The 14758-nt window shown below is 42.3% G+C and overlaps 1 protein-coding gene across 1 annotated transcript in view; it reads right to left on the bottom strand.

Moving 5' to 3' along the window:
• Positions 1-14391, bottom strand: part of LOC129864117 (G-protein-signaling modulator 1-like) — a 63439-nt gene extending 49048 nt beyond the window's left edge. Inside the window, exon 1 of the mRNA XM_055936732.1 lies at positions 14179-14391. Coding sequence (XP_055792707.1) covers positions 14179-14237 — 59 coding nt within the window. The 5' untranslated portion in view covers positions 14238-14391. The remainder of the gene's footprint in view (positions 1-14178) is intronic.
• Between the last annotated feature and the right edge of the window lie 367 nt (positions 14392-14758).

Raw genomic sequence — 14758 nt, 5'->3', positions numbered from 1 at the left:
GTACAGAAAACCATTGGAGATACTATGCACGCTTTAAAGCCAAGGATAACATCTGTTCTTCAGGTGTCCCCAAATGCTGCCCAATAACTAATGATGAACCTCTGAAGCGATCCGAACAATGACAAGGATCCCAAAAATACCTTCAAATTTGAAGCCATAAACTCCTAACAAAGCACAAAGTTCCTCCTTTCAATGCCGCAGATGTATATGGATATCCACAAAAGTAAAATCCCACAAATCTTACAGAAGCACTGTTAGAGGCAGGTTAACAGGTGAGTCAGTAAATGACTGTATAGTGTTGTCCTGCCTAGGTAGTATTTTATGGTCCATCTCTCAACCAGCACTGAGTGACTGAGTGCTGTAATCTATTTCTGCTGAGCCACACTGAGAGAAGAGGAAGTGTCTTGGAGCGAGGATCCTGGGTGACAGTGTGTGACGACAGTGTGACACCAGCGTCTCAGCAGAACCAATTCCCCCAGTGAGTGAGTGAGTGAGTGAGAGAATCTAATCCGAACCTTAATCCAATGACCTGCAGCTCCTCTGTGGAGGAGGCACAGCGATCCAGGCAGTCTGGTCTAATCCAGCTATCTGCTGACCCTGACATATATTCTAACAGGCCCACAGCACAAGGTCTGGGACACTGACCAGCCCCAGGGGTAGAAGGTGAAAAGCAGGGAGGTGACATGGGGAATAATATATTTGGAGAAAGTTTGATTGCATTCCCCCAACACACACCCATAACCTTGATATCTTTACTAAAGATAAACACAGGTTTACAAATCCGAAACAAATTGCAGTCAGTACACAATTGGTTTTGATCCCATTAAATCTGGAATATTTGGCATTATATTTTTGGCTTCTCTATTTCTTGCATTAGGGTGCTTTTGATGAGTTAAGAGCCTGAGTTATATTACCAGTTCTCATTTGATTGGCAAAGAGAAACAGAGAGAGAAGTACAGGCCTCGAAGAGAAAACAGGACACACTGGCTGTTGGTCTCCCAGGGTTACTGGGTTAGAATTGGGTAAGAGGGCTAAGAAGTCTTAGCTTAGATGGATCCTTTAGCCCCTATAGTCTGAAGAGGATTAGAGAGAAATCTACATTCAACTTTCATATATCCTTTTGTTCCTTTTAGAAGAAGAAACATAAGTGAAAATGCAAAAACGGGTTTAAAACCTTTGGTACACTGTGACATAGGGGTCCACAGTCTCAGGCCCTAAGCCAACAAATGATGGAAATAGATCAATGAATTACCAAATCATCACAGACAGCTGGGCCTTTGGGGTTGAGCACTCCTGCTGTCTTGTGATCACAAAGGGGCAGTGACCTGAGTGTCTGATCACAGCGCTGGCTTCTGGGTAGGCTAGGTTACGGTTTCTACCAGGCCAGTGTCTCTCTATTAGCTCCATGTCCACACCCCAGAGCCTCGTCTTTGATCTTTGGGCTCTCATGGCTGGTGGTCAAGATCAGAGGGAGAGGGAAACCCTGTGCACTTAAAACTGACCTGACAATTGTTTGACCTTGATGGCTATGCTTAGCCAGCCATAGGCGGATGGGCTCCCTCTCAAAAGGTCTGAGTGGTGTACTACAAATCTGGTTTAAGGAGTTAGCAAGCTAACTTTGGTCAACTGAGTTCAACTCAGGATAGCCAGTGACACAATAGTAGTTAGCTTTTAGCCAGGTACATTTCTATGGCAATGAATCTTTCAGAACTAACCTCCTTCAGGGCAGGCTAACTCCACTTAGCCAGAATGAAGTGTCTGAGCCGCAAGTTGATGACCAATGAAATAAGATTCCCTCCCTATTGCAAATATTGCGTCATCATCCCCTTCATTTGAGGAAGACAACTGATTAAAAGGTGCAATATGCAGAAATCGCTCGCGCATTTCATGGTTGCTCAAATTCAAACGTTTTGCCTATTTTCAGTTTGTGACAAAATAAGCAATGTTTAGTATAGAGAATCATTGTACCATCTAAACCGCTGTGAATTTATGCAGCCTCTTTTCAATAACCCAAAATATTGTATTTTCAGCTGTTTGAAGACAACAAACCTTAAGACTGGGAAGCATACCGCTTCTTAGACTTGCTTTCAATGAGAATGACAGATCTATAACTAACATTTCCTATGTGAATTTGGTAGGGTCCCCCAAAAAGTTACGTAATGCAGCTTTAAATATTTCATTCATCAAATGTTTGTGTACAAAAAATAGTAACATTAAAATACCTATCACAGTACACATTTAGTAATGACAGGACTTCACGCACAGTAAAACTTTTGTATGACTTTATACAAGTATTTCCTCTATAGGAATGGGGGAAAAAGGTGCTCCTGCATTGATATGCACACCAAAGACGGCTTTAACGACACATAAGTTAATAAAAGAAAAGACAGACGGCACTTCTAATAGCCTATTTCACACCATAGCTTCCTGAATTTGCGAGATAACTTTTCTTTCATGTTGATTTCAGCTAAAATAACAATGTGGCACTGACTCGGCCGTAGATTGATGGTTCAGTATTGTCTCAATGAAAGAGTTTGGCGTTCGACTAGCCATGTTTAACATGTACACGCAGTTACAAGCCTGCTAGAGTTAGCGACAGGCGGACGAGCAATATCCACCTTCCTAATATGGATGAAGCCTGAGCTGGAATGTGAAGCTATAGATAGGTAACTTCAGAAAGGCCAGAGTACATCTAGCTAGATTCGTAGTACACCACTCAGTTTCCTCTCAATGTTTTTAATCCAGCTTTTTCATAGGCTAGCTACTGTTGTAGCGCTAAATTTCTTATTTTGTCTTGGATAGTAAAATGGTAGAATTCTGAACATCCCTTAACCACCACCTTACTGGAACACGGTTTAAAAATGTAGCCAGTGAAAAGGCAAGAGTTTGGTTTTGTTCTTGTTTGCGTTCTTTAAAAATCGTAAACTGCAACCTACACTGCATTACCACAGCCTTTCATGCTTGTAGTTAGCCTAATCTCAAATGATGCCACATTAGCATTGGAGTCCAGTGGGATTAAAGAGAGAAGGGCAATTAGCTGAGAGTGCTGAGACGATTGTGCTACTGACTGACCGTATGGTCAGAGACAGGTCAGAGCCCTGAAAACACAGCCTGGAGACTTACGACCAAGTAGGCCAACCAGGAAGTAGACTTACCAGGTAGTGACTGAAGACTAACTGATCTACAAATCACCTTGCATCCTAAAGATCTACTTATTATTATTATTTGTAGATCAGTCAGACAGTCACCATTCAGGCCAAATGATGTTATAAACATACCTAGGAGGACACTCATTAAACCATATGTCAGTAGTTACTGTATATATTGGTCTTTGCGCTTTGCTGTGTGGCCTGAACATTTATTCAGCACAGGGGGAAAAATGTGAATTATGTTTTCCAGAGAAGAACAGATCATAAAATGAGTTAGGACTCTGAGGGTTCCGAGGGAGCTAACAAAAATATTATAAATGAACACAGGCAAGGTTTAGTTTAATATTTACCCAGGCATTTGATATCCGAATTGTCATTTGCACTGTAAGGTTACTGAAGCAGCCAAGGGTGCATTCAGCAGGACGCAACATTTTGTTACGTTCAGACAGAGATACAGTATGTTATGTAGAAGAAAAACACGCCTCTCTGTTAGAACAAGGAATCACATCAGCTCTATTCATAGGATTTCTATCTGCAACGTTCCACACTGTTTGGTTACTGAACACAGACCCAATCTGAGCCAGGATAAACTCTGAAAGAGTCCAATAGTATAAAATCCTCTCCAGTGAGGTCCAGAGAAATGCCAGACGTACACCAGAGAGAAGGACATTTAGTTTCTGGTGGGATCAAAGTGGGTGCCATGGTTACTCAGGGCCAAAGATAGTATTTTAAAAGGAATAATAATATTTTCCCTCAGTGACGGTTGGTCTCTGCATAGTAACACTAAGTCAATACTGAGTTGCCATAATATCCCAGTAGAAAATCTGTCATGTGGTCTTATTGCAGATATTGTGATTCGGTGTGCTAAAATGGGTAGTGGAATTATGGTTTAGTCTGGAAAGGGAGGGAATTTGTTATTTTAGCATGTTTCTTGTCATTAAAAAAATATATGTTTACATTGGCTGTCTTCATGAATTACTTTATATTATAGTTGAGGAAAAGGAAATTACAACACACACACACACAGAGGGAGATGTTAGCTTAAACCACTGAATTTAGAAACCTTCCAGACAAACAATAATCACACAGCATGTGTCATAAAACACCCTCATGCCTCTGAGCCACAAAGCAGTAGGGTTGTTCCATCAAGTCGGTGCCTTTTGAGAAGTCGATTTTACAAAAGTTTTAAATTGTCATAAAGAGCACAAATTCAACGTCATAAAAAACAAGTTCCCATCTCAAGAGGTAAAATTCAATTAAAAAAGGGGACAATTAATTACCAAATAAAGTAACAGGGTTGACTGTAACAGGTTTGACGATTTCATCTTGAATCAGCCATGAATCCACTTGTGACAGGGGGAATGGAAGCTTGTTGTGTACAACAGGAAGTGGCAATTGAATGTAAGCGTCACAAAAAAAAAATGCAATTGTTAAAACATTTCTAGCCTGTCTATCTATGGTCAACAGGGTTGACATGTTATGCTCGAGCCACTTAGTTTCCCACCACAAAACATCAGAAAATGGCCAAAAAGAGTAGTACCAGCTCACCTGCTTTCACAATATTATTTGACTATTAGATGTTCAATGTTCCTTTCGAAAGACATTTTAAAAAGGAATACTTTCCCTATATTAAAACAAGAGTTCAGTTCAAGTAACAGGGTTGACCTTAAAATGACACTCAGATGTAAATTAATCCCTAATCAGATTATTATTTATTTCATCTTCAGGAATTACTTTGTCAAAGCAATACAATAACTAGGGCTTTACAACTATGGTGAAAATTTTAGCAAGTCATTATTCATATAGAAAATCAGATTTATTGAAATCTCCATGTGGTCTATATTAAAGGGCACCTCATTTAATATGACAGGCTTTTAAAATTGCTGCACAATTTCTACTTATAATGTCAAAAGGATGCAAAAGGCACTATTTTCGTTGAATGACCCAGTAGTGTAAACATTTGTGTGTGTGTGTGTGGGGGGGGTCTTAAAAATACATTTATAAATTCAGAGGTCAAATGATCTCCTCTTTCCCAGAAACAATATGGTTACTTGGATGTCTCTTGCCCTGCATAAACTTCCCAGATGTTGGCTGTGAATCTTACAAGTCCTATCTACAGTATGCTCAAGACAAGTTATATGACCAAAAGTATGTGGACAACAGCTCGTCTAACATCTCATTCTGAAATCATGGTCATTAATATGGAGTTGGTCCCCCCTTTGCTGCTATAACAGCCTCCACTCTTCTGGGAAGGCTTTCCACAGTGCTCCCGAGTGGCACAGTGGTCTAAGGCACTGCATCTCAGTCCTAGAGGCGTCACTACCGACCCTGGTTCGATTCCAGGCTGTATCACAACTGGCCGTGATTGGGAGTCCCATAGGGCGGCACACAATTGTCTCAGCGTCGTCCGGGATAGGGTTTGGCCGGGGTAGGCCATCATTGTAAATAAGAATTTCTTCTTAACTGACTTGCCTAGTTAAATAAAGGTAAAATAAATAAAAGCCTTTCCACTTGGAACATTGCTGCCGGGACTTGCTTCCATTCAGCCACAAGAGCATTGGTGAGGGTGGGCACTGATGTTGGGCGATTAGACCTGGCTCGCAGTCTGTGTTCCAATTCATCCCAAAGGTGTTTGATAGGGTTGACGTCAGGGCTCTGTGCAGGCCAGTCAAGATCTTCTTCACTGATCTCGACAAACCATTTCCGTATGGACCTCGTTTTGTGCATTGTCATGCTGAAACAGGAAAGTGCCTTCCCCAAACTGTTGCCACAAAGTTGGAATCACAGAATCGTCTAGAATGTCATTGTATGCTGTAGCGTTAAGATTTCCCTTCACTGGAACTGGCTCGAACCAGGAAAAAACAGCCCCAGACCATTATTGACCAGGGCAGCTCTAGCAGGGCAGAAATTTGACACACTGACTTGTTGGAAAGGCATCCTATGACGATGCCACGTTGAAAGTCACTGGGCTCTTCAGTAAGGTCATTCTACTGCCAATGTTTGTCTATGGAGATTGCATGGCTGTGTTCTCAATTGTATACACCTGTCAGCAACGGGTGTGGCTGAAATAGCCAAATTCACTCATTTGAAGGGGTATCCACATAGTTTTGAATATATAATGTATATACACTGTTTCTAATTAAACAGGTAGATGCTTCATCTATGTGCTCCATCTCCACACCCCAGCAGTAGTCGAGCATTATAGTGCCAATAAAAATGGAATAAGTCTTTGTTTTGTTTGCGTAATCAGAGTTATTTTTACATGACCTTTCCCCTGGAAAGGAGGCAAGAGAGTCATAGGTGACAGTTGAGTTGAACTAGTGAGAGAGAGAAAGCCATGCCAAATCCTAACAAAAAAATGTGTGTGACTAACATTGATCTTCCAACAGAGAGAGACAGAGAGAGAGGGAGAGCAACATAGACAGACAAGCCAAATAGAAACAAAGGTGGTAAGGAAACAAGAGAAATGCACTGAAATATATCTTACATTATTAGCATGTATGGGTTTTAAGAGGTTTCTGGGTGTTATGATAATGTACTGTTCTCTTTGCTGGATCCTTGCTTGGCTCAGGAGCTCTGTGCTCCGAGTATTAATCAACCCATAATTACAGAGGCAAGGCTGGTTGTCAGGGTGACCAAAGTGAAACTCTTCAATGTTTTTTCTCCTCATTACATGTCTCAGTTTTGGCTGATCCCTGTTTTCTCCTTCTCACTCTTTCTCTCACTACATATTATTACATGGTGTCAACAGATATTACTGTGCATGGAAATGGGATAAAGATTAAAGGAATGTAACCAAAAAAACAATACCACATCACATTAAAGCAATAGAAATTTGCCATATTTTCAATGCCTCTCAAAACAGACTGATCTAAAAGCTATGGCGCACTTTGATTGAGGATATTACAGGGCCATATAGAGGTCAACTGAATCCTCTTGTAGTCTATCTACATCAATTGAATGCAATAGATAATGGAAAAAGAATTGTCATTCATATTTTGACAGAGGAAAACCTCTTGATCACGGACAGATGGAGTGCCAGACAGTTTTTCAGCTCTGTGTAGGAACACAAACATTAACTCTGGGACTAATGAATAGTCATCTACTCTATTATTAGGAAACCGAGAGGGTCTGAAGCGCCTCTTTAGAGTTGTACCTCTCCATACTCCAGCATTGTTGTGTCTACACTGCCCACAAAGCCTTGAATGCATATGAATGGAGCCCTGTCAATCAGACCCACATAGACAACATGGACAGATGAAAGAGAGGTAGGGTTTGTTTGGCTTGTGATGAAAAAGTCACCCTAGACAATACCCTGCTATTGACCCATCTGTGTTTGTCCCGTTACTCACAAACACACACATACACACATACACCAGTGGCAGTCGTGTCGTCTAAGATGAGGATGATTATATTTAAAAAACAAATATGAGCATGGTCTTATTTCTGTTACAGCATATTGATTGACTGTCATTAGTTTTCCCATTCACCCAGCTCAATGTAAGATCATTAGGTTTAGTCTACTACATGATACTGTAATTTTCCCATCTACCCATCATGACGATGCTACAACCTTGCCTATGAATGGATGTTTACAACGTAGGTGCACAGGTCGAGAGAAAATATATAGTAATCAAGGTGGCAGACAGTGACACATTCAATAACGCTTTGCACCCTCTTGCCTGCCTCTAGCTGATCTAGGGTGTAATCATTAGTCCAACTGTTCCAAACATGAGTATCTATTGGATCCATTTGATTCCATTTAAGAAACGTTCTTCAACAGAATCGGCTGATTGAATACACTCCTGACCACACAAAAACAATTATCTTTCACAGCAGCCACATACAAACAGCATGATCAATTTGCTCATTGTAATCAATGTTCCATCTAAGCTGCGCGCAGGCGAGCAATGGCTCCAAGACTGCCGTGCAGAAATATCAGCCCACTGAGAGAAGCACGAGATTGAATTTTACTCAACTTTTTAAGAGTTCCCCCTGTTAATTAACACTACAAATGTTTCCCTTTACTGTGCCATTGTGATCGGATCAACACAATATAAGCCACTTTCAACGCAACATACCGAAACAAAACAAAATATGCAAGAGATTTTGCTATAGGCAGAATGCTTTGGAGTTGGATTCTATTGCACACAACTCAGCCCGTACTCTACACAGACCGGTGCGGAATAACCAATCAGAGCTGCAGTAGGCCTATATGCAAATAGACCATTGCCATATATGGATCTATGCCATTTACCTTGAACTGGACTGTGCTTACAGCTGTGGTCCTGAGTAGATGCGCTTGTTCTGGTATCAAAGCAAGAGCTGCATGTAGCCACGCGTGCACATTTTGCTCATATCCTAAACTAGTTAGTGAGTTATTAGCCCAGTTATAGATCTTTTTGTCATCAGTAATAGGGGAGTGATTGCTTCCTACAAGACCACAAATTGTGTACAATTCTTTGAAAAACTAGTCAGTTAAAGAGCTTTTTTTTGTCTAAACTTCTTTGGGATAGGGGGCGGTATTTTCACGTCCGGATGAAAAGCGTGCCCAAAGTAAACTGCCTGTCACTCAGGCCCAGAAGCTAGGATATGCATATAATTGGTAGATTTATATAGAAAACACTCTAAAGTTTCTAAAACTGTTACAACTATGTCTGTGAGTATAACAGAACTGATATGGCAGGCAAAACCCCGAGGACAAACAACCCCACCCCCCCAAAAAAAAAAAAAAAAAATCAACTTACCCCTGTTTTCAATGGCTAGTACTATAATTATAAGCCCAAGTCCTCCCAAATTGCAGTTCCTAGGGCTTCCACTAGATGTCAACAGTCTTTAGAAAGAGTTTCAGGCTGGTTTTTGGAAAAATGACCCAGAAATTGTTGTTTTTCTAGGTGGCTCCCATTTTGGCTGTAGTGTTTCTAAGCGTGTGGAGGAAAGCGTGTTCTTTCTTATTTATCTCTGGTAATGAACATACTATTCTCCGTCTTAAATTGTATAGTTTATTTGCGTATTAGGATACCTAAGGTTTGATTAAAAACGTTGTTTGACTTGTTTGGAAAAGTTTATTAGTAAAGTTTGGGATTCATTTTGTATGCATTTTGATGGAGGTAAACTGAGTCGATTATTGACTGAAGCAAATAGGCAGAGGGTGGCATAATTTGTCAAATTCTCTGTAATAATGGTGTGGGAATAAAAATGCATTTTATTTAGTAAAGTTGTTTAGTATTAGGTAGCATTGCCAATAAATTGTTTAACTTGGGTCAAATGTTTCGGGTAGCCTTCCACAAGCTTCCCACAATAAGTTGGGGGAATTTTGGCCAAATCCTCCTGACAGAGCTGGTATAACTGAGTCAGGTTTGTAGGCCTCCTTGCTCACACATGCTTTTTCAGTTCTGCCCACACATTTTCTATAGGATTGAGGTCAGGGCTTTGTGAAATACCTTGACTTTGTTGTCCTTAAGCCAACTTTGGAAGTATGGTTGGGGTCATTGTCCATTTGGAAGACCCATTTGCGACCAAGCTTTAACTTCCTGACTGATGTCTTGAGATGTTGCTTCAATATATCCACATCATTTTCTTTCCTCATGATGCCATCTATTTTGTGAAGTGCACCAGTCCCTCCTGCAGCAAAGCACCCCCACAACATGATGCTGCCACCCACGTGCTTCACAGTTGGGGTGGTGTTCTTCGGCTTGCAAGCCTCCCCCTTTCTCCTCCAAACAAAACAATAGTCATTATGGCCAAACAGTTCTATTTTTGTTTCATCAGACCAGAGGACATTACTCCAAAAAGTACGATCTTTGTCCCCATGTGCAGTTGCAAACCGTAGTCTGACTTTTTTATGGCGGTTTTGGAGCAGTGGCTTCTTTCTTGCTGAGCTGCAATTCAGGTTATGTCGATAAAGGACTCGTTTTACTGTGGATATAGATACTTTTATACCTGTTTCCTCCAGCATCTTCACAAGGTCCTTTGCTGTCGTTCTGGCATTGATTTGCACTTTTCGCACCAAAGTATGTTAATTTGTAGGACACAGAACGCGTCTCCTTCCTGAACGGTATGACGGCTGCGTGGTCCCATGGTGTTTATACTGAAGTACTATTGTTTGTACAGATGAACGTAGTACCTTCAGGCGTTTGGAAATTGCTCCCAAGGATGAACCAGAATTGTGGAGGTCTACAATTTTTTGGGTTCTGAGGTCTTGGCTGATATCTTTTGATTTTCCCATGATGTCAAGCAAAGAGGCACTGAGTTTGAGGGTAGGCCTTGAATTACATCCACAGGTACACCTCCAATTGACTCAAATGATGTCAATTATCCTATCAGAAGCTTCTAAAGCCATAACATCATTTTCTGGAATTTTCCAAGCTGTTTAAAGGCACAGTCAACTTAGTGTATGTAAACTTCTGACCCACTGGACTTGTGATACAGTGAATTATAAGTGAAATAATCTGTCTGTAAACAATTGTTGGAGAAATGACTTGTGTCATGCACAAAGTAGATGCAAAACTTGCCAAAATCATAGTTTGTTAACAAGACATTTGTGGAGTGGTTGAAAAACAAGTTTTAATGAACTACAACCTAAGTGTATGTAAACTTCCGACTTCAACTGTATATCCTACCAACGGGACATTAAAAACTGTAATATTTTATGTTTCACCGAGTCGTGGCTGAACAACAACATTAAGAAGATACATCTGATGGGTTATACACTCTATCGACAGGACAGAACACCAGCCTTGGTAAGACACGAGGCGAGTGCCTACGCATATTTGTAAGCAATAGCTGGTGCACAATATCTAAGGAAGTTTCAGGGTTTTAATCGCCTGAGGTAGAGTATCTCATGATAAGCTGTAGACCACACTATCTACATAAAGAGTTCATCTGTATTTTTCGTAGCCGTCTACATACCACCACAGACAGAGGCTGGCACTAAATCCACACTCATTGAGCTATATTCCGCCATAAGCAAACAGGAAAATGCTCATCCAGAGGTGGCGCTCCTAGTGGCCGGGGACTTTAATACAGGGAAACTTAAATCGGTTTTACCTCATTTCTATCAGCTAAATGTGCAACCAGAGAGAAAAAAAATTTGACCACTAACTCCACACACAGAGACACGTACAAAGTTCTCCCTCCATTTGGCAAAGCTGACCATAACTCTATCCTCCTGATTCCTGCTTACAAGCAAAAATTGACTGCACGGCCAGGCACAACTCCAACACCATCATTAAGTTTGCTGATGACACAACAGTGGTAGGCCTGATCACCGACAACGATGAGACAGCCTATAGGGAGGAGGTCAGAGACCTGACCGTGTGGTGCAAAGACAACAACCTCTCCCTAAATGTGATCAAGACAAAGGAGAGGATTGTGGACGACAGGAAAAGGAGGACCGAGGACGCCCTCATTCTCATCGACAGGGCTGTTGAGAGCTTCAAGTTCCTTGGCATCCACATCACCAAAAAAACTAACATGGTCCAAGCACACCAAGACAGTCATGAAGAGGGCACGACGAAACCTATTCCCCCTCAGGAGACTGAAAATACTTGGCATGGGTCCTCAGATCCTCAAAAGGTTCTACAGCTGCACCATTGAGAGCATCCTGACGCGTTGCATCACTGCCTGGTATGGCAACTGTTCGGCCTCCGACCGCAAGGCACTAGACGGTAGTGTGTATGGCCCAGTACATCACAGGGGCCAAGCTTCCTGCCATCCAGGACCTCTATACCAGGTGGTGTCAGAGGAAGTCCCTAAAAATTGTCAAAGACTCCAGCAACCCTAGTCATAGACTGTTCTCTCTGTTACCGCACGGCAAGCGGTACCGGAGCGCCAAGTCTAGGTCCAAGAGGCTCCTAAACAGCTTCTACCCCCAAGCTATAAGACTCCTGAACAGCTAATCAAATGACTCTGTACCGGTACCCCCTGTATATAGCCCAACTATTGTTATTTACTGCTCTGGACAGTTCTGACCTAGAATATGTGGACAACTACAAATACCTAGGGTGTCTGGTTAGACTGTAAACTCTCCTTCCAGACTCACATTAAGCATCTCCAATCCAAAATGAAATCTAGAAACGGCTTCCCATTTCGCAACAAAGCCTCCTTCACTCATGCTGCCAAACATACCCTCGTAAAACTGACTATCCTACCGATCCTCGACTTCGCCGATGTCATTTACAAAATAGCCCCCAACACTCTACTCAGCAAACTGGATGTAGTCTATCACGGTGCCATACGTTTTAGCACCAAAGCCCCATATACTAACCACCACTGCGACCTGTATGCTCTCGTTGGCTGGCCCTCACTACATATCCGTTGCCAAACCCACTGGCTCCAGGTTATCTATAAGTCTTTGCTAGGTAAAGCTCCGCCTTATCTCAGGTCACTGGTCACCATAGCAACACCCACCCGTAGCACGCGCTCCAGCAGGTATATTTCACTGGTCATCCCCAAAGCCAACACTTCCTTTGGCCACCTTTCCTTACAGTTCTCCGCTGCCAATGAGTGGAACGAATTGCAAAAATCTCTGAAGCTGGAGTCTTATATCTCCCTCTCTAACTTTAAGCATCAGCTGTCAGAGCAGCTTACCGATCACTGTACCTGTACACAACCAATCTGTAAATAGCACACCCAACTACCTCATCATCCACATATTATTACTTACCCTCTTGTTCTTTTGCACCCCAGTATCTCTACTTGCACATCATCATCTGCACATCTATCACTCCAGTATTAATGCTGAATTGTAATTATTTTCACCTCTATGGTCTATTTATTGCCTACCTCCCTACATTTGCACACACTGTACATAGATTTTTACATTTTTCTTTTCTTTTGTGTTATTGACTGTACGTTTGTTTATGTGCAACTCTGTTGTTGTTTTTGTCGTACATCTTTGCTTTATCTTGGCCAGGTCGCAGTTGTAAATGAGAACTTGTTCTCAACTGGCCTACCTGGTTAAATAAAGGTGAAATTAAAATAAAATAAAACAAATAATTAAAGAGCAGCAGTTTATTTTTGTGACAAATAAAATGTGATTTGACACGGCCCACCGGTCATATTTGAAGTCCGGTGGTCATCCTTTGTACTGTATATCCAGATTTGTCCTCAGTGTCGTTTTTTAAGCTAATCAACCCAACATGGTGTTACTGCTAGAGGGGATTTTGATCTCCACACACACTTTGTGTAACCATTATTAACTCAGGACATTCAAGTCTACAATAAAACCTAGACATCATTCTTTCCACTGTCATACTCTCAGTGCTGTCTATAATTCAACTGCACATCATGTTTACCCTCAAAGCTGTGTGGAAACAATTGATATAGTACAGTCAGCAGTAGAGAGAGCACAGGGAAGGAACAGAGAAGGGCTTAGCTGTCTCGAAATGCATGCAAAGACAAAGGAAAAGTAATGCCTCCCTAGACAGCCATACTGTTACATATACAAATCCACCTACCACAAATACAGACTTTACTGAGCAGCTGTGTGCTCTGTTGACCGTGTGTGTGTGTGTGTGTGTGTGTGTGTGTGTGTGTGTGTGTGTGTGTGTGTGTGTGTGTGTGTGTGTGTGTGTGTGTGTGTGTGTGTGTGTGTGTGTGTGTGTGTGTGTGTGTGTGTGTGTGTGTGTGTGTGAACCCAATCTCAGCCAGCCAGCTCCACTCTTGTCCTGGTCATATGTGGCTCCTTCGAGTCTGCACATTCACTTAGAGCCCACAGCAGCAGCAATGTTAGTCTGGGAAAGGACAGGCTAAGATATCCAGGACTGAGGCCAGGAATGAGGCGTGGGACTGAAGCTTTGACTAGAGTTGTAGCCTACTCACAGGGAGCTGTGTCTAGGTTAGCTCCCCCTGTCTAACGCCTCCTTAGGCAGCCAGGCAGAGAGCCGGTAGCCCTTGTCTCTCAGCCGAGTCGCTTCTCTTTCCCGGTCTTTCCTCTCTCCTCCCCCCACTAAGAACAGGCTGTGCTGACCGTCCAAGAATCCACATCACACTAACCCTCTCCCTTCCCCCTTGGGTCGGTTCCTACCTCGAGTGTAGCCTCTTGCTGGCCAGATCCTGGTCAACAGTGTTAGCAGACTGAGCCATGGGCAGCCTCCTCCAGTAGCTAACCCTTCACAAATATTTCCTCCAGCTGCTCAATACTTCCCAGTGCTGCAACTGCGTCCTTCCCAGCAGACCTCTCTACCTCTCTCTCTCTCCTTCCCTCTCTCTCAGCACAGAAATGGCAGCTGCTGAGGAAGTGAGGTATTGTGCAAATAAATCCATATAAGGCAAGCCCCTCCCCTGTTGCTGACATCACAGAGCAGAGAGTGATGCATGTTTGGTGTGAGTATGAGGGAGGGAGGGAACAAGCTCTGCTGCTGACTGCAGAAGGGGAAATCCCAATGTCTCTGTCTGATACATAGGTCACACACATACACACTTATGGGCACACACACTCACATGAATGCACGCACGCACGCACACACACACACACAGAGGCTCTTTTTCTCACTTTTCTCTTTGTTCTCTTTCTCTGTCTTACTGTATGCTGAGCGATAGCGTTTTTCTGGTCTCTTTTCAAAGCACATAGCTCCACCTGGGTTTTTCCCACAGGGTCCCTTCCC

This window comes from Salvelinus fontinalis, chromosome 10 (genome assembly GCF_029448725.1).
Source record: "Salvelinus fontinalis isolate EN_2023a chromosome 10, ASM2944872v1, whole genome shotgun sequence".
Taxonomy (NCBI): domain Eukaryota; kingdom Metazoa; phylum Chordata; class Actinopteri; order Salmoniformes; family Salmonidae; genus Salvelinus; species Salvelinus fontinalis.
Note: the sequence above shows the minus strand (reverse complement) of the source record. Positions and strands in the feature narration are given on the sequence as shown.